The 20,980-nt window shown below is 42.0% G+C and overlaps 1 protein-coding gene across 2 annotated transcripts; it reads right to left on the bottom strand.

Annotated features, from left to right (window-relative positions):
* Positions 1-1,115: 1,115 nt before the first annotated feature.
* Positions 1,116-14,545, bottom strand: Znf207 (zinc finger protein 207). 2 transcript variants are annotated; one of them, XM_051158106.1, is made up of 12 exons: positions 14,490-14,545; positions 12,352-12,478; positions 9,249-9,387; positions 8,408-8,575; positions 8,219-8,294; positions 7,707-7,754; positions 6,398-6,468; positions 5,527-5,684; positions 3,983-4,075; positions 2,796-3,038; positions 2,060-2,219; positions 1,116-1,961 (listed from the first exon to the last, which is right to left on the bottom strand). In XM_051158106.1, exons 1-12 carry the CDS (start codon positions 14,528-14,530, stop codon positions 1,801-1,803), a joined length of 1,485 nt encoding a protein of 494 aa, XP_051014063.1. In that variant the 5' UTR covers positions 14,531-14,545; the 3' UTR covers positions 1,116-1,800. The 2 variants fall into 2 exon arrangements, with proteins under 2 accessions (XP_051014063.1, XP_051014064.1); XM_051158107.1 differs by lacking the exon at positions 3,983-4,075.
* Between the last annotated feature and the right edge of the window lie 6,435 nt (positions 14,546-20,980).

Here is a 20,980-nt window from a genome sequence, read left to right as displayed (position 1 = left end):
AGCATTCAGCTTTCAATTATTCGTCACATTTCATTCGTCACATGCTCACTTTCCTGTATAATAAGCCAATTATATATAATGTTCTGCATAAATAAAAATCATTTTTCTTGCTGTCGCTTCTTTTATCTAATACTTTACAGAAATTATAAAAGACTGCATTTTCTCAGAAGTTTTAACTTCATATTCAGAAATTCAAGTCAACTTGTATTCATTATATGGGTAATCACTTTGTATATCACTTGACTATTTATTCTTATTTTTTTGGTTCTTCAAGACAGGCAGGGTTTCTCTTTGTAGCCTCGGCTGTCCTAGACTTGGATTTGTAAACCAGGCTGGCCATGAACCCACAGATATCTGCCTGCCTCTGCCTCCCTGGAGTTTTGGGATTAAAGGCGTGAACCACCACGCTGGATTTATCACTTGATTCTTAAAGCAACTGATCATAAACCTACCAAAACAAACCAGGAGAATGTCAACAAAAGTTATTAAGAGCTACTATGGTGAGACTTCAACACAAAATCCTTAACATTAGTCACTCCTAGAAAAAAATTGCCTATAGGAACATAGCAACATTCAAATTATCTAAGAATCAAGATTACCAGTCAAGCAAGCCATCTGTCTAAACAGAGGGTACCCATTCATTCCCAAGTCACATAACCTCCGAGGAGTATATAAAAACTTGTCAATCGACCTGTTAACTATCAAAACCATAGAAGCATATTTAGAAGTTAACATATATCAAACCATTAACACAAGAAGCATGCACCTAAGCTTCTAGAAGTTTTGTGCCTAGAAAGCTTCTGAGGTCCATAAAGTATTCAACTGACAACTGAAGTCTTAAAATGGATGGGTCTGGCACTAGGCTCTAAACCATCTTAGCAAGAAGTTTTGAAGTTTACATTTTGAACTTCTGTAACATGATACCAAAGGATGTCAAACAGCACCACATACCTATTATGTAATCACTTGTGTGTATTAAGAGTTTCTCTCAAAGGAGACATTAACAAAGTCTTCCCCCCCCATATATACACATATAATGTTATACTGTTAAAACATGCAGCTAAGTAAGCAAAAAAATCTAACTTAAAAGAATCCAATCATGTATCAAAACTGTATGGTAACTGAGTTTTATTATGTGGACGTCTACTGTGGCATGCATCTGTACAAACCTTTCAGGCAGTGGTCCACAGCTGGGTTATGAATAAAAAGGCATAATTTTTTCTCTCATTTTATTACAATGAAGTTTAACAGTACAGAAAAGTCACATGACCTCAGTGGGCCAGATTTCTTAAACCCTGAAACAGGAGGAACTCTCTAATTACATTAAATACTGTTACACATCCAGACTTCCAATGTACAAGTACTCGGAAACAGTTACAGCCCTCACCAACCTAGGTTGGGGACATGAAGTCCAACAGCGGTGGGAATGCTGTGAAGGCATAACTTTACAAATAGCAATGTAAGCTTACAGAACTTGCCTTTATTTAAGGTGGTATGTTCATGTAATTCCAGCGCCTTCACAATTTAACCGAACCAAATTTACTATACTTCACTTCTAAAAACCTAGATGAAACATGAAAAAGAAGCCATACAGTATAAATTGCAACTTCAGGAAATGTTCCTGTTTTATTATTCCAAATAATTTCTCCCATGTCAAATAAATGTCCAATAGTTCCTGGTATGTGGGAAGATAATGTTAAAAGTCACAATGAAGCCTTACAGACGGAAGCTTGTCAATATAAACAGCACAAGTTGAGAAAAGGTTTAATCTCCAAACCTATTAGACTTGATGAAGCAAGATCAGTAACGGCCACCTTGCGACATTACAGGAGGTCTCATTCCCATTGGAGGTCGAGGAGGGCCACCTTGATAAGGGGGCACCATTGGTGGTCCCTGCCCATACGGTGGCATAGCACCAGGAAGGTAACCTGGCATGCCCTGATGATGACCACCATACTGACCTGGAAAACACAACATAAAAAGTTGGTTTATGTATTACACTTTTAGACATTTTGCATACTTAGCACTCACAAACAAACAAACAAACAAACAAATGTACCGTGAGGTGGCATTGGAGGTCTCATTGCTTGCTGCTGTGGGATGCCTGGCTGTGGTGGCATCATTCCCCCAATTGGTCCAACTGGTGGATTACCAATTGGAGTCTGTCCTGGTCGAGGAAGATTGCGCTGATACTTAGGTAACTGTGCCCTTCTTTCTTCCTGAGAATAAAAATGATGTACAACGTCTAAGAACACAGGAAGACAAATATCCAAAATCCCAGTAATTTAAAATATGTAATTACTCAAAATTATTGACTTTTGCTTCACGTCAGTGCTATTTAACCCTCCATGCCTTAAAGACTTCATCTATTTTTACATTAGAACATGGCTAGACAAGTACACAGAGTTTAAACATCTAAATATGACCTTTCTCCTAAATCAAATTCATTTGTACAGGCTTCAAAGAATCTGTAGACTCAGCTGTCCTGTCAACACAAGCAAATTTATGCCTAAATATTTTTAAGAGTAAGACCTGAGCATACTGTGTTTTCTTTTAGAAAAAGGATAGGAGCATCTGAGACCAGAACATGAAGTATCCCTTTCTTCGCTTACTATTTTATGATTTCTTTTTTTTTTTTATTTTATGATTCCTTAAAAAATAATTAGGTAGAAATTATTTGAGAAGATTTAAAATTAGATAAGCCTATGTAAGTACAAATGAAAACTTCTCTAATGGGCAGGCTGCTATAATGATTTTGAGTAAACAAGACTAGTAAAAATCAATGAACAACTTACCAGTGATATATCCTCATCTGGATGGATCAACTTACTGGTTGCACTGGTGGTTGTAAGCGTAGCAGGCTTGCTTGTTATTGAAGCTGCTGGTTTTGCTGCAGTACTGTTTGTTGTACTAGTGGTTGACGCTGTAGACTGTGTATAAGCAGGGAATGTAGGCTTCGGGGGCTCTGTAGTTGTTGCAGGAGTACTATTTAAGGGTTTGAAATCTGTACCCACAGGTCCTTGGACAGCTGCCTGAGCCTGGAAAATAACAGTCCTTTATCAATACAATGACAATATCCAAAGGTGAGTATAACAGAAGAAAAAAAAGACACCAACATGAAATTGAGCAAACTTCAAATGAAACAAACTAAATTAAATGTATAATAAATATTCCACAAAGTCCAATCCATAAAAACACCAGGACACTGGGCTGATGTCACTGTACTTCTCAGGTGCCTTATACCTCCTCCAAAAGCTTTCAATTACAATGCTTTGTATTCATTTTAGTTTGCTACAGAATCATGACATAGTATTTAACGCAACTGCATTAGATTCCCTAAATTCTTTGTTTAAAGTAATTCATCTTTTAAACAGCTTGAAAATAGAAACTAGAGAATACAATAGTTTGGAAAATAAACCCATTAGTAATAAGCATTTAAAAAAAAAAAAGCAAAACAGTAATCAGTGGTGGCCCATCAATGTTACCATCTATGCAATTACTCTATAGATAGCAACATACTACCCTCCAAATTAGTAATGGCTAGAATACAGTATAGACAAAAGGGTTAATGGCGCAGGCTCTAAATAAAGTTAACAATAACACACATTACTTCATAATACAGATGTTTAAATGTTAACTAGGTCATCTTTAGAACCAAATGCACAGTGCTAATTTCCTTAAGTAAATATGTGATGCATTAAATAGCATGAATCAAAAATAGCTTAACCATGCATCAGGCTAACCTTTGGCCACTATAGTTCATTTACTGCTCACATGCTTTTAACCCTTTAGAACCACAGAAGTTTTAGAGTATTTTGTTGTCGTCTTTAGTATGAATTCAAATTTTCAAACACCATGAGTTTTTGTACTTGTTTTACTTCTAAAAAACTAAATATATTGGTAAGATTCAGCCTTTACAAAGGGTCCAAAGGGTTAAGTTGTAAAGCCATTTAACAATTTTAAACTGCAACTTCCTGCGTACTTGTGCTGTGCTAGGAAACAGAGCTTTAGAAGATGCAGACAGACTTTCTGAATTGGATGAAGCTGTACTTGAGCTTGTTACAGGTGTCCCCATCTGTAGCATAAAAGAAAGGAAACAATGAACCGTCTCCGAACAAATGGGTGAAAATATGCCATGTGGCACTTTTTAGTATAGATTGCATCTTTAAAAATTCAGATTGTAATGCAATCAAATGTCATTATTTAAAGAGGCAAAGTTAATGCATTTTCAATAAACAGTAAAAGCAGATGCCTCGAAAAATTATCTCTATACCAATACAACTAGTTAAACATAAGTCTTTTCTAAACTCAATGTTTTGCATTGGAGTATTTCAAGAATGTTAACATAAACTGAAGGACGTACTGACAGTTTTCTATGCAAACACGCTACACAATAAAATGAGCCTACAGAGTCTAACAACTCCCTAATAAAATCTCAATCTATCACAAAAATTCTAACAGTGGGAAATTGAGAAAAATCTAAGGGATACTCTTGTTAGGGTTTTTTCACTCCCCCCACCCTCGGACAGGGTTTCTCTGTGTAGCCTTAACTGTCCTGGACTCGTTTTGTAGTAGACCAGGCTGGCCTCAAACTTAGGCCTGTACCATGACACCCAGTTCTAAAGAACATTCTAAAAAAACAAAACAAAGCAAAAACAAAGTCTGAATCCTTTAAATTTATCTACTTAATTCTAAATAAAACGTGCAAAAATTTTGGCCATAATGTACACAGCCTACTCATCTTCTGGAAACGTTCCGATGAAGCAAGGCTATTAAGAAATATTACTAGCAGGGTGGTAGTGGTGCAAGCCCTTAATCACAGCACTCTTGAGGCAGAGGCAGTCGGATCTCTGAGTTCATGGCCAGCCTGATCTACAGCAAGTTCCAGGACAGCGAGGACTACACAGAGAAACCCTGTCTGGAAAAACAGAACAAAAAAGAAAGATGACTAGATTAAAAGCCATTAAAAGATGTTCTTCCAACTCAAGTGTAATGCTGCAATTTACCATGGCTCTAAATGAGAAGAAAACACCCATCAAATGCCCTGTTCGGGTCTTCTGTTTCTTTTGCAAGACAAGGTTTCTGTGTAGGCCTGGCCTTCTTGGAACTAATCTGTAGATTGGCTGGCCTGGAACTCAAGAGATCCACATGCCTCTCCAGGGCTGGGATTAAAGGCGTGTCACCACTGTACTACAGAAATTTCTTCATTGGTGCTGACCTAATTCTCCTCCCTTACGCAAGGCAGAGGAGGGCCGGGAAACATCATTTACTTAAGCCCTCAGACAATCAACTGTCATTTCTGCCTAAGATAACTATGAAAAAATAACATCTGATTCCTTTTTCCCTATGTGAACAGTGGAAACAAAGGTATAAACACAGCAGCAGGTGATGGGCTATACATTTCAGTGTATTCCATACTCAATTTTTATTTAAGAAATTAATCTGTGACTATTTCAAAGATTATCTGTAAACAAGTCCACTTTACCTTTAAACATAAATGCACACCTTTCAAGAATTTCACCTCACCTGTCCAGCACTGGGGAAAAGAGGCTTAGTTACTGGAGGCTGTGGAGCAGGGACCGCTGCTGTTGGTGCAGGTGGTCTATTGAGAATACCTGGTGCTGAAACAGCCTGTGCTTGAGTCATTGGAGGAATTCCAGGACGCGGAACAGGTGGAGGCATACCTGCAGCAAAAATGATTCCCAAGAATTCAGTTCAAGGAAACACATTTCAGACAAAAATACTTTGAGCCGGGCGTGGTGGCGCACGCCTTTAATCCCAGCGCTTGGGGGGCAGAGGCAGGTGGATCACTGAGTTCGAGGCCAGCCTGGTCTACAGAGTGAGTTCCAGGACAGGGAGAGCTGCTATATAGAGAAACTCTGTCTCAAAAAAAAAAAGAAACAAAAAAAAAAAGAAAACACTTCTATGTGAGTATGACCATATGCTCCTGACACTAGTCACATCTCAGTCTCTTCATTTTACAACTTTAGAAGCTTTTGTCCCCATTTTCTTTTCTTTCTTTTCTTTGGGGGGGGGGTGGTGGTGGCGTGGGGTGAGGTGGGGGTGTCTAGACAGGGTCTCTCTGTGTAGCCTTGGCTGTCCTGAACTCACTCTTTGTAAACCAGGCTGGCCTCGAACTCAGAGATCCGCCTGCCTCTGCCTCCTGCATGCTGGTATTAAAGGTGGCTGCCAACTTTTGTTTTTTGAGGGAGGATATCATCAAAGCCCTGGCTGGCACAGACTAGTATACAACTCTGGACAGCCAACTGTCTCTGCTAGGATTAAAGTCAAGATATGGCACATTCAAGCAAACTTCTTTCAACATGTAAAAGAATTATAAACCTAGGTATCAATGCTATCAGACACACGACAAAAGCACTCAGTGAGACTGTCGTACCTGGCGGCATTCCAGGCATCAGAGGTGGTATTCCAGGCCCAGGCGGCATCATTCCACCCATTGGCATCATGCTATTAAAAAAGCAAAATTTAAGAAAATAAAAACAAAAACATTCATTAACAGTATAAATCACAAAAAAAATATTTTGACAATTACAAAACACTAAATAAAAAACTCATATTTCAAGTACTAAAATCAGTCAAGCCACAAGGATCTACCATACAACAATAATCCTATCATAATAATCATCCTAAAAACCAGCAAACTCTTCAGTTTACCAGGAAAAAAGGAAAAAACAACAAAAAACCCCGTTGGCAAAACAATGTCACTAAAATCTAGTAATCTTGAGAATATATACAGAATATATACAGGAGGCCCCATCTAGTAAGTGTAACTGGAAAGCTTTTGTTCCACTTGCAAAATATGTATACAGAACACAGATAAAAACATTTCTATTTGAGTTGTCTATTTTGGAGTAAAAAATTCTGTCCAGGAGGAACAAGGAAAAATCATCATCAATATGACCAAATATACTCAGATACATATAATTTTACTTCCTAATACTAAACTATGACTAAAAAACATAACCCATATTAATACTTTCCCCTTTAAAAAAAAGCTCACCTTCAAAGACCAGTGTCCAATTTACTTCAAAACATTAGATTACAAGTATATGAACTTAATTTGTAGTGTTTCGTTTTTCTGGTGTTGGGGATAAAACACAGTGCCTGTTGCATGTTACACATGCATTCTATCACTCAGCTATTATCCCCCACTTATACAATGTAAGACTTTATCAGAAGTTAACCTACCTATATAAATTCTAATTAGATTAAAAACCGATTACCTTTTATAACAATAAAACATGACGGCAGATAGAGATTTGTAAATATTGCCTCTTAATATTAGGTCTTACTACTTAATGGTATCCTGAAAAAGCAGCTGGAGATTTAGAGAAAAATCAAAAAAAACCTCCCCCTTTGAGAAAAGTCTATGTAGCCCAGGCTGACCTGAAACTATATAGAACAGGCTGCCTCATACTCAAAGGGATTTGCCTGCCTCTGCCTCCCAAGTTCTGAGATTAAAAGTAACATCTACTATGCCTGAGAATTATTTTAATGTGTCTATTTGCTCAGAAATGTTTTAATTTTCTACTTTAAAGAGATGTGTCAATGAGCTTACAAACTTTAAAGTTTTAATGAGGAAGATTAAAAATTTTCTTAAGTCAACTGAATAAATATCATTAAACACACACACAAATGACATTATGATTATACCTCCTGAATTACATTATGAATGAGATGCTTACATGTTTTCACCGCAAAATGACTGGGTGTATTTTCTCTGATGATGCAATCTGTGAAAATGTATGACAAAATCAAAATCTAACTGTGGTTTTCAAAATACAGCGGGAAAGTGTATTGTACACCTTTCATATCCAACTCTATTTAAGTAAAAGTGATGGGCGACACGCACCTCAACTTCATTTTAGTTTCTGATTTTTGGTACATCATTTACAGTCTCCTTTTCATCAACTGCACAGTGTCCTCGATAGTTCTATAACTAAGTCACTCCAATCTATAACCAATGCTTTAATTATAGAAAATACAACTGAAGCAGATGGTTTCCTACATTTATACTAAAACCCAAAAATCTATTTTTCTCAGAGGCAAATAAATATATGTCTCATAACCTCTTATTAGAAAAAATTTAAGATTTATAGAGCCCTATCTTTGAGAAGCAAAAAAATGAAAACATTTAAATCGTAGTACCCAAGCTGAAAAAGACCCAAGCCCACAAACCAACTGGAAGTTTGCTTACCCAGGTGGCATGCCTGGCATAACTGGAGGCATGCCTGGCATCAGGGGAGGAACACCTGGCATCAATGGTGGTATGCCTACAAAGCGTTTCAGTAACAAGGGTTAGTACTAGAAATTAAACAGGAGGAATTAACACTTGCATCATAACAGTGACGTCCTCAGGACACACTTTTAACAAGTTTCATGTTACCTGGAGGCATTCCTGGTGCCCCTGGAACTGGAGGCAGCCCTGGCTGAGCCATTGGTGGGATATAACCTTGCTGAGGTTGAACAGGCTGTGGCTGAAAGGAAGTTGAGGCTGCAGACTCGTCATCATCATATTCATCAGAATCATCTTGTTGCTTCTTCTTCTGACTCTCTGCCAATAGAAGGCTTTAATTTATTTTCACAGTTAAAAAGGAAAACTAATCTAAACAACCTAAAACTTTTTTTTTTCTTTTCTTTGGTTTTTCGAGACAGGGTTTCTCTGTGTAGCCTTGGCTGTCCTAGACTCACTTTGTAGACCAGGCTGGCCTAGAACTCACAGAGATCCACCTGCCTCTGCCTCCCGAGTGCTAGGATTAAAGGCGTGCGCCACCACGCCCGGCTCCCTAAAACATTTTTTATGTACTATTGCCCACAATTTTAATCCCAGCATTCTGGATGCAGAGGCAGGTGGATCTCTGAATTACTCCAGTTCAAAGGGATCCAACACCTCTTCTGGCCCTTTTGGGCATTGGGCACCCAAATAACGTACAGACATACATGCAGACAAAACCCTCATTCGTACACATAACATAACTTTAAAAATTTTAAGAACACCCATACGGTGGTGGCATATGCCTTTAATCCCAGCACTCAGGAGGCAGAGGCAGATAGATCTCTGAATTCGAAGCCAGCCTGTCCTACAAAGTGATTTCTAGGACTGCCAGGACTACACAGAGAAACCATGTCTCAATTAAAAAACAAACAAAACAAAAACCCAAAAGAGGATAGGGGGTAATAGGAATACTCTCAATGTAAAAGTTCCTTAGTACACTGCAAACTTTTACCTTGTGTTTTCTGTTCAAGAAGTCGCCGTCTTTCATCCATATCTTTTTCAGGAATACCTTCCATGCCATAAATTTCCAATTCTATGTCTGTTCTCCCAGGTATTGCATTTGGTACAGCATCTATGGTTTCTTTATGCACCTTAAACAAACAAACAAACTACTATTAGATCACACCTTTAAAGCCAGCACTCGGGAGGCAGAGGCACAGGGATCTCTGAGTTTGAAGCTAGGCTGGTCTATAGAGGAATCCCAGGACAGCCAAGGCTACACAACAAGACCCTGTCTCAGAAAAAAAGAAAACAGAGCCAGGCGTGGTGGCACACGCCTTTAATCCCAGCACTTGGGAGGCAGAGGCAGGCGGATCACTGTGAGTTCGAGGCCAGCCTGGTCTACAAAGTGAGTCCAGGACAGCCAAGGCTACACAGAGAAACCCTGTCTCAAAAAAACAAAAACAAACAAAAAAAAGAAAACAAAAACAAAACGAGGCGGGGGGGGGGGGGGGGGACCAGACACAGACAAAACATTCTAACCCACGCCCCCCAAGGCCCTACTTTTTGCCATCCAGTGTCTTGAAACAAGTCATCTGACCTCTAAGCCTTCATTTACCTCATCTATATAGTAAGTAACTTGTAGACCTTTTTTTTTTTTTCTTAATTTTTGCCTTTATGCCGGGCGTGGTAGTGCACACCTTTAATCCCAGCACTCGGGAGGCAGAGGCAGGGGGATCACTGTGAGTTCAAGGCCAGCCTGGTCTACAAAGCAAGTCCAAGACAACCAAGGCTACACAGAGAAACCCTGTCTCAAAACAAAAACAAAGCAACAAACAAAAAGTGGCAAAGCTGTTGCTTAGTAGTGGTAGAACATGTGAGAAAGGCTCAGGGTTAGATCTTCAGCATACTGCTACAGGTGCATACAAACATCAAAAATGTGCAATGTTGACCACTAAGTCCTTCCATTCAGAATTAACACACTAACATACTCCTGTCATTTCTTTAATTCTATGTGGGAAAATCTTTTCAAGAACTCTCATTTTGGGGGCACTGACCACTCCTCCAGAGGTCCTGAGTTCAGTTCCCAGCAATCCCATGGTGGCTCCCAGCACCTATACAATCCGATGCCCTCCCTCTTCTAGCCTCCAGGTATACATGCAGGCAAAGCACTGTATACAGACTATTAAATCATTCACTTCTTTTCAGATCTCTTCTCATCCAACTGCTTCCTGGTCTTATTTGTTTTCATTTTCTCTATCATTTATTACCATGAGACAAAACACCTTATTTTCTTCCACAATATAAATCTAAATTCTATGGGTGCTTTATACCCAAGCATTCAAAACTAGTGTCTAAGTGCGGTTCCACAGGAATTTTGGTGACTAATAGAAATGTTCTCTATCTGCCCCATCAATAGTCACCCACATATAGCTATATAGTGCTGAAAATACAGCTGTAGCATACCTAGAAAACTGTACTCTTTGGTCTTCATTAAAAACCTACATGAAACCAGAAGCTACTATAGTACACAGTTATTAAGTCTAACACATAGTAGGCTCTAAAATGCTCGCCTTTGGGTTTTTTTTTGGGGGGGGGGGAGTGGGAGTTGAAACAAAGTATCACTGTAGCCCAGGCCTCAAAATCAAGAGCCTACTTCTTTAAGATTATTAATATAATAATTATATAAAATAAATGTTTTATCTATTACAAGAATATACTACAAAGCATAGCATTCTCAACTGCCTTAAAACAGACACTATGATGGCAAGGGAGATGGCTCCACAGGTAATCGTACTTGCCAATCTGAGTTCAATCACTGGGACCCACAGCATGCCTTTAGTCCCAGAGCTCAGGAAGAAAAGGCAGGCAGATTTCAGCCTGATCTACAAGAGAGTTCCAAGATAGCCAGTGCTACACAGTGAGACCCTGTCTTAACAAACAAAACAAAGAGTCAGACTCCTAGTCACCCCACAAACTCCAAGTGAACATATGTACACAATAAATTAATGGGAGCCAGGCATGGTAGCATACGCTTTTAATCTCAGCATTCAGGAGGCAGAGGCAGGCGGATTACTGTGCGTTCGAGGACAGCCTGGTCTACAAAGTGAGTCCAGGACAGCAAAGATAACAGAGAAACCCTGCCCTGAAAAACCAAAATAGGGCTGGAGAGATGGCTCAGCAGTTAAGAACACTGTCTGCTCCTCCAGAGGTCCTGAGTTCAATTCCCAGCAACCACATGGTGGCTCACAACCATCTATAATGTGATCTGGTGCCCTCCGCTGGCCTGCAGGTGTACATGCAGGCAGAGCAGTGTATACATAATAATTTTTTAAAAAGAAAAACCAAAAAATAAAGGGGCTAGAGATGGCTCAGACGCTGTTCTTGTAGAGGAGCACATTTGACACAGTGACAGCACCCACATTTGATAGCTCGCCAGTACCTAACTCTAGGTCTAGGGAATGGCACCCTCTTCTAGCCTCATACCAGACAATCAAATGATACAAAAACACATAATCTTTTTAAATTAATTAAAGTATAAAGATACTAAATCTAGGGGCCGGGCATGGTGGTGCATGTCTTTAATCCCAGCACTTGGGAGGCAGAAGCAGGTGGATTGTCCTGAGTTCCAGGCCAGCCTGGTCTACAAAGGGAGACCAGGGCAGCCAGGGCTACACAGAGACACCCTGCAGGAAGCAAACCGATTTGAGTTTTTAAGTAGATTTGGCTATTACCTAGTATGATATACAATAAAGAGTTTCCAAAGACATTCAAGATTCTTCTTCATTTAGTTACAAATCACATGGGGACAAAAAATCTAAATATGAGCCGGGATGTGGTGGCGCAGCCTTTAATCCCAGCACTCGGGAGGCAGAGGCAGGCGGATCTCTGAGTTCTAGGCCAGCCTGGTCTACAATGGAGTCCATGACAGCCAAGGCTACACAGAGAAACCCCGTCTCTAAAAGCCAAAAACAAACAAATAGCAACAAAACTAAATACAAGCCAGGCATACTGGCACACGCCTTTAATCCCAACACTTGGGAGGCAGAGGCAGGCTGACTGATAGAACTACAAGGGAAACTCTGAAAAATTAAATACAGAAGAGAAATCCTTACCTGCATGCAATGAATAGCTAAGCCAGGTCCCGTGTACAGTTTCTTATGACATATGTGGCATTTAAAATGCTTTGCTTTTTGGTGCTGTATAAGGATCTTCTCATCATCAAAATCTCTGTTACAATACCTGGTCAAAATTAAGGCTAAAAAAGCACAAGAAGCTGGAGAGACGACTCAGAGGTTAAGAGCACTATCTGGAGGCTGGGCAGCGTGGTGACCACTTTTAATCCCAGCACTCGGGAGGCAGAGGCAGGTGGATCACTGTGAGCCCGAGGCGAGCCTGGTCTACAAAGTGAGTCCAGGACAGACAAGGCTACACAGAGAGGCCCTGTCTTAGGAAGGAAGGAAGGAAGGAAGGAAGAAAAAGAGCACTGACTGCTCTTCCAGAGGTCCTGAGTTCAATTCCCAGAAACCACATGGAGGCTCATAACCATCTATAATGAGATCTGGTGCCCCCTTATGGTATATATGCAGGCAAAACACTGTGTGTATATGGTAAATAAGTTAATTTTTTTTTTTTTAAAAAACCCACAAATTCTTGACTTTTAAATAACTCAGTATTTCAGGTGGATCGCTTGAGCCAACAGTACAAAGAGAAACCCTGTCTGGAACTACCCCAAAAACAAACAGAACAGTCAAACAAACAAAACCCAAACCAACCAACCACTCAGTATTTCAACATTTACAAATGTTATTGGAAAGAGTGCTAGCTAGGCAGGGGTGGGTGGTGCCTTTAATCCCAGCACTTGGGAGGCAGTGGCAGGTGGCTCTCTGTGAGTTCCAGGACAACAAGGGCTACACAGAGAAATCCTGTCTCAAAAAATAGAAACACATATAAGAAGCTCCACGTCCAAAGTTGAGCAGTAAGTAAAGGAGCCAGGTGCCACACTGCAGGAATATATCCAAGCCAGGCAAGCCTGGTGTGCAGACTAAGACCTCGCCCCCAAAGCAAAAATCCTCATGCCTTTGAAGTTCGACATTCTAGATGCAAAGGCAGGTAGAACTCATCTATTCTGTGAGCGCCAGGTCAGACAGCGAGACTGTCTCAAAAATTTTCTTAAAAAACTTCAAACTGGGCAGTGGTGGGATGCCTTTAATCCCAGCACTTGGGAGTCAAGGAGCTGAGCTATCTCTGAAGAGAGAGATCCAGTTCAACAAGACAGCCAGACCCCACGCCCAGTAAAAGGAAAGGGGGGGGGGGCAATATCATAACAATTAATTAGACGTACACAAGAACCAACGGAATTGGGAATACATCAATATTTATAGTCTAAGGTCCAACTTCCCGGCAAAGGCAAACTTCACACCCAACAATCCATAAAATTCCTCCGGGACCGTGAACATTACAGAGTTCTGACCTCTCAAGAGTTTTCCTACTAACGTACAAAATCCATGATCAGTTTTTAGCTATCTGCTGACAGCAGGTCTTGAGACGACTCACTTACATTTAATAGATAAAAAAAGCAAATAACGTAAAATGCGTTATCTGGCCACCTCCCCCCCACAAAAAAAAGGGTAAATAGCTTTCGTTTTCAACAGTTTTTTTTTTTTCAGTCCTACAAAAAAAATTGGGTAACAGATACCAGCAACTCCACCCAGTTAAGCGAATGCTTCCTGTAGGTTAAGGAGCCTTGAAAGAGACTCGGAAGCCAACCCTCCTCCTGGGGTGGGGGTGGAGGAGAGCGGGAGAGGAGGGGTGGGGTGAGAGGAGGGGTGGGGTGGGAGAAGTGGGGGGGGGGGGGGGGGTGGAGAGGCTCGGGGCATTCACGAGCCAATTACCCAAGGAGTCAATGAGCACATTCGCCCCAAACTCAAGTCCCCTGGTGGGATCTCCAACGGAGACACGAGTCCTTTAAGGGGCAACGCACTTGGGGGGGGGGAGGAAGGCTCCAGGCCCAACGCTCGCCCCAAACAAGCTCGTCCTGAGTCACAAGAGCCCAATGCCACCCAACGCCTCTCGCCCCTGAGGACCCCATTTTTACAAGAAACCACGCCCCAAATCCTAACCCAGGCAAGCCACCACAGCCCGGAGGGCCGGCAGCGGCCCGCCAACTCAGGCTGAGAGGCCCGGGTCGGGCCCTGAGTTCTGAAGGAGCGACACCCACGCTCGGCCTCCGCGTCTACCCCACAAAGGATACCAGCACCACGGCTTCAGCTGCTTCTTCTTCTTGCGACCCATCGCTGCGCTCTACAGACCAGGTAGAGAGGAGGCGAAAAGAAGCTGGGGAAAAGAGGGAAAAAAACAAAACAAAAACCAGAAGAACACCGCCCGCTTCTCCTAACCAACCGCCACCACCGCGTCCCGTAGGAAACAGACACAAAATGGCCGACACCCTCGTTCTCTCCTCTCTCTCCACCTCCCGTCAGGCACCGCGGCGAGAGCTGGGGCGGGTCACGTGACGCGGGCCCGCTGCCCTGGGGTGGGGTGGGGGGGGCGATGCGCTGCCGCCATCTTACGAGGTTAAGTGGAGTTTGCGGGCTCTCGAGTTGTGTACTCCTTTCCCTTAGTACTTGTCTCAGCGAATAGGTCTGAGACACACGTGCGCAAATTGAAGGGAGGAAAACAGTATCAGTGTAATTGAGGATAGGTTACAAATAAATAAAGGACAATTGGGACAGGGACAATTTGTTGTTTTGTTTTGTTTTGCTGAGATCCGGTCTCTTCATAGCCCTGCCTAATCAAGGAACTCTCTTATGTAGACCAGGCTGGCTTCTGCCTCAGTCTTCGAGTGTGCACCGGGTTGTTAACCTTGCCAATTTGTAAGTTTTGTTTCAGTTGCCGAATGGGGCTTATATGGTCAAGGAAGTCACCTTTTAAAAAAAAAAGCCATATTTCACAAACAAGTCTGTTGGAGGTTGGTCTGATTTTTTTTTTTTTTTTTAAGATTTTGTTTATTGCATATGAGTGCTTTATCTGCAGAACAGGGTATCAGATCCCATTACAGATGGTTGTGAGCCACCGTGTGGTTGCTGGGAATTGAACTCAGGACCTCTAGAAGAGCAGGTGGCGCTCTTAACCACTGAGCCATCTCTCCAGCCCCAAAGTCAACATTTTTAATGGCATTCAGGGTGACAATATGAGTCAGTTTAGCAGTAGCGATGAGGAAAATGCAAAGTGCTGCAGAACCTCCCAGGAGTCAATCCTAAAGGGGCAACCATGGGAATGTCTAGAAAGATCCAAGGTGGTTCCGTGGTGATGGCTTATTAATTTGAGGCCTTGTGTCTTGTCCTAGCACTCAGAAGGCTGAGAGAGAAGACCTATGAGTTCAAGACTTGGAGGCTAGCCGGGCATGGTGGCACACCCTTAATCCCAGCACTCAGGAGGCAGAGGCAGGTGGATTGCTGCGAGTTTGAGGCCAGCCTCGTCTACAAAGCAAAAGCAAAGTCCAGGACAGCCAAGGCTACACAGAGAAACCCTGGGGGGGGGGGGAGAGCAGTGAGCCAAGTCTTTATGTCTAAAGGCTAAAGCAGGAAGATCGCTGAGTCTCTTGAGTCTGAAGCCAACCTGGTCTACAATAGTGAGTTCCAGGACAGCCAGGATATATAGAGAGCCCTGTCTCAAGCCTTTAATAGAGTAATAGTGCCGTGTTTGAGGCTTTGTCACTGAAAGTAGCAGGACAGGAAACATGCTGGTGGCAAACGATAGTCCTGGAAGGTCTGGCAAAAATGAGTGTTTTTCTTTTCTTTTTTGTTGTTGTTTTTCAAGATTGGGTTTCTTTGTGTAGCCTTGACTATCCTAGGCTCCCTTTGTAGAACAGGCTGGCTTCAAACTCACAATGATCTGCCTGCCTCTGCCTCCCAAGTGTTTTGCTTTTCTTTTCTTTTTTTTTTTTTTTTTTTTTTTTTTTTTTGGTTTTTTGAGACAGGGTTTCTCTGTGTAGCCTTGGCTGTCCTGGAGTCGCTTTGTAGACCAACCTGGCCTCAAACTCAGAGGGATCTACCTGCCTCTGCCTCCTGAGTGCTGGGATTAAAGGTGTGCCCCACCACCACCGCCCAGCTTGTTTTGTTTTTCAAGACAGAGTTTCACTGTGCAGCCCGGGCTTTCCTGGGACTCAATCTGTAGACCAGGTTAGCCTTGAATTGAGATACCTGCCTGCTTTCGTCTCCCAAGCACTGGAAATAAAGGTGTGCGCCTCCACACCAGGCTGTTTGTGTTAAATTCTAACAGTACACTTGCCAACTTATAATTAAACATAGTAATAAAAACCAGTTGACTTGGTCAGATTGGCCTTAAGCGTTTGACATACCATAAGAGCTAGTATTGCCAGCAGCACACAGAGGAAGGAGAAGCAGGCTATCCGGATGAGACCTGATAGGCTGTAGTCATAAGGTAGGAGAGGAGGTCCCCTTCTGTCAGAGGTCTAGGGAAGAGGAATAAGGCAAAAGAGAAGTTGGGAACAGGAAGATGCAAGCAAGCAAGAGGATAACAACCTGGATGTAATCTGAATAAATTATAATAAATTAAAAATTAAAAACAAGCTAGTATTGTGACCTATGTATTAGTATCATGCTTTGGTTTGGTTTTGGTTCTTTTGAAACAGGATCCTAAAATTCAATGTCCAATCATATCAATCAAAAAGTATGTTTCTAGTCCGGTGTGGTAATCCCAGCACTCGGTAGGCAGAGGCAGGTGGATCTCTGTGAGTTCAAGGCCAGCCTGGTCTAAAAAGTGAGTTTTAGGACAGCCAAGGCTACAGAGAGAAACCCTTTCCTGAAAAACCAAAAAAAGGAAAAAATATATATATTTCTAGCCAGGCGTGGAGGCACATGCCTTTAATCCGAGCATTCGGGAGGCAGAGGCAGGCAGATTTCTATGAGTTTAAGGCCATCCTGATCTACGAAGGGAGTTCAGGACAACCACGGCTGTTCCACAGAGAAGCCCTGTCTTGAAAAAACTTATATAGGGCTGGAGAAATAGCTCAGCAGTTAAGGGCACTGACTGCTCTTTCAGAGGTCCTAAATTTAATTCCCAGCAACCACATGGTGGCTCACAACCATCTACAATGTGATCTGATGCCCTCTTCTGGCCTGCAGGTGTACATGCAGGCAGAGCACTGTATACATAATAATCAATAACTTTTTAAAAAAGAAAAAACCTATATAGATAGATATATGGATAGATACACACATATATATACACACACATATATAAAACATCCAATTAAACATGAGAACACAATAAAGGTCTTCAAGGACATACTTCATGTGTAGGAGGACATTTTCAGACATGCAAGGACTTCAAACTTTCTTTACATGTTCATTCAGAGGATAGTATTGGAAGAGGAACCTCAGCAAATCAGGAAAATGAGCCATGCATAACCAAACAAAAAAAAATGGAATCCATTAAGAAATAATATAAACAAGCAATACATACTGGAGTAGAACAAAGGCCTATGGGAAAGAATTCTCTGTATAGGTATTTTTGGGCCAACATAGCAAAGAACCAAAAACTAAGGAACTTAAAACAGTAAAAAAAAAAAAAAAAGTGTTTTAACAATTTAAAAAATGTGTTTTTGCCCAGGGGTGGTGGCTCACGCCTTTAATCCCAGCACTTAGGAGGCAGAGGCCGGTGGATCTCTGTGAGTTTGAGGCCAACCTGGTCTACAAAATGAGTCCAGGACAGCCAAGGCTACACAGAGAAGCCCTGTCTCAAAAAAAAAAAAAAAAAAAAAAGTGTTTTCTTTTCTTATGGTTTCTGAGAGTCCATGAAGGTGAAGTGAAGGCCTGGTGGCAGAAAGGGCTGAGAAGTCACATCATGGAAACACAAGCAAGAGGCACAGAGTGCACTACAATAGCATGAATCTTTGCCCCCCTCTCGCCCCCTCCCCCCAGACAGGGTTTCTCTGTGAAGCCTTGGCTGTCCTGGACTCACTTTATAGACCAGGCTGCCCTCAAACTCACATTGATCTGCCTGCCTCTGCCTCCCGAGTGCTGGGATTAAAGGTGTGCGCCACCACTGTCCAGCTAGCATGAGTCTTTTGAAACCTCAAAGCCTATCCCAGGTAACAGACTTCCTCTCATGAGGGACACGCCTCTTAATCCTTTCCAAACAGTTCCACCAACTGGGACCAATTGTATATGTGCCTATGGGAATCATTCAAATCACCACATATACCATCATGTTTTTAAATTGATGTTGAGTGGGTTTTTTAAAATTTAGTCCTTGATTTTCTTCTGCTAGCTGTCTCCTCTTTCCATTTCTCTGTTCCCCTCCCCCTCTGATAAATAGAAGCCCGTTATCTAATATAGATGTGGCAAAGAAGTATTCCCAGATTGACATTTGTGTTGTGAACTGAAGCGCTTCTAAAAAGCCTAATCTATGCTCAAGGGCTTACATGTTGACCTTGGCTGCCTGTAGGGAGCCCTACAATCACAAATAGATGGACTGTTGCAGATGGAGAAGCTAAAGTTACCTTGGACCATTTTTCAGTCCCTTTAGTAGCCATTGACTGTATATGATCCGGCATCTTGTGACAACCGGTAACACTCTTGGAATATGAAAGAAGCTTAACAGGCCCAGGCTCCTACAAACCTTAAGCCAAGAATGATAACATTGGAGCTGGGCAGTGGTGGCACATACCTTTAATCCCAGCACTTGGGAGGCAGAAGCAGGCGATCTCTGTGAGTCTGAAGCTAGCCTGGTCTACAAAGAGAGTCCAGGACAGCACCAAAAAGCAAAGCATCTTAAATACCACACATGTCATAAGAAATTGTACACGGGACCTAGCTTAGCTATTCATTGCATGCAGGTAAGGATTTCTCTTCTGTATTTAGTTGTTTTGCTTTGTTTTTGTTTTTGAGAGATGGTTTCTCTGTGTAGCCTTGGCTGTCGTGGACTTGCTCTGTAGATCAGGCTGGCTTCAAACTCATAGCGATCCACCTGCCTCTGCCTCCCAAGTGCTGGGATTAAAGGTGTGCGCCACCAAACCAGGCTTGTATTTAGTTTTTTTTGTCCCCATGTGATTTGTAACTACATGAAGAATAATCTTGAATTTGTCTTTGGAGATTCATTATGGTTTATCACACTAGATAATAGCCAAATCTACTTAAAAACTCAAATCTGGAGCCAGATGTGGTGGTGCACACCTGTAATCCCAGCATTCCAGAGGCAGAGAGGCAGAGAGGCAGAGGCAATAGGAGCTCTGTGAGTTCAAGGCCAGCCTGGTCTACGAAGCAATCCCAGGCCAGGGAAGGCTATGCAGAGAAACTCTGTCTTTAAAAACAAAAACAAGCTGGGCCTGGTGGCACACACCTTTAATCCCAGCACTTGGGAGGCAGAGGCAGGCGACAGCTGTGAGTTCGAGGCCAGCCTGGTCTACTAAGTGAGTCCAGGACAGCCAAGGCTACATAGAGAGACCCTGTCTCAAAACAAAACAAAACAAAAACAAAAACAAAACAAATAAACAAAAAAGAATTATAACTTCGGGACAGTGTAAAACATGAACTGATTAGCTAAAGAGATCCTCTTTGTCCTGCAGAAGAGTAACTTACTTGTATTCTCCCTATTTTGGAGGGAAAGTATGTACAACCTCCTTATGGCAAAACGGGAATTCTGGGTAATTTGACCTTCTGGCCATGGTTACTCAGTTTAGTTGTTACTGTTTTGTTTTTGTTTGTTTGCTTTGGTTTTTCAAGGGAGGGTCTCTTTGAGTAGCCATGGCTGTCCTGAAACTCACTCTGTAGACCAGGCTGGTCTCAAACTCATAGAGATCCACCTGTTTCTGCCTTTCAAAGTGCTGATGTTAAATATGGGAGCCATTACACTTGGCTAGCCATGGTCACTTCTATTGGCTCAGAATAAACTATAGTTTTGTCCAAGCCACATGGGTGACCCATTCTTTTAGGTTTTTGTTTTGTTTTGTTTCCAAGACAAGGTTTTTCTGTGTAGCCTTGGCTGTCCTGGACTCAATTTGTAGAGCTGGCTGGCCTGGAACTCACAGAGATCTGCCCCCCTCTGCCTCTGGAGTGCTGGGATTAAAGGCATGTGGCACCATGCCTGGCTTCTATGTGTGGTTTCTAAACATTTTGTTTGTTTAGAAAGCGCTCCTTAAATTCAAGAATTTAAAACTCTCATGCTCCATTTTAAATTCTTGCTTTTATTGCTGCTGTTGTTGTTGTAGAGACAGGGTTTTTCAGTGTGGTTGTACTGGAACTCACTTTGTAGACCAGGCTGGCCCCGAATTCATCTGCCTCTGCCTCTAGAGTGCTGGGATTAAAAGCATGCACAGCCACAAAGACACCAGGCTTTGTACCTTTATTGATTTAATTTTAATTTAATTTAATTTTTGTGGCAGGGTCTCTCTTTGTACCCCTGGCTGGCCTGGAACATGGTATGTAAACTAGGGAGGCCTTGAGCTCCCAGAGATGTTCCTGCCTCTACTTCCACAGTGCTAGGATTAAAAGAATGTTCCATTAAGGCCAGCTAAACTTGTGTCTTTGCTCAAATTGTTACATGTGTGTCTTTTTCTGCAGGAGCGTAGCTGTACCATCTACAGCACATATTGCCTTTTTGATAGTCAACTGCTGGGGAAAAGTCGGTTGAAAAGAAACAATACTAAGGGGTTCTCAGAGACCCTCCCTTACAAACAGATTTCTCCAACGCAGCTTCCCTCTCCGGGAAGCCAGCGGA

Source organism: Acomys russatus, chromosome 16, assembly GCF_903995435.1.
Source record: "Acomys russatus chromosome 16, mAcoRus1.1, whole genome shotgun sequence".
Lineage (NCBI taxonomy): Eukaryota > Metazoa > Chordata > Mammalia > Rodentia > Muridae > Acomys > Acomys russatus.
The sequence above is the reverse complement of the archived record's forward strand: the minus strand, read 5'-3'. Positions and strand labels throughout refer to the sequence as shown.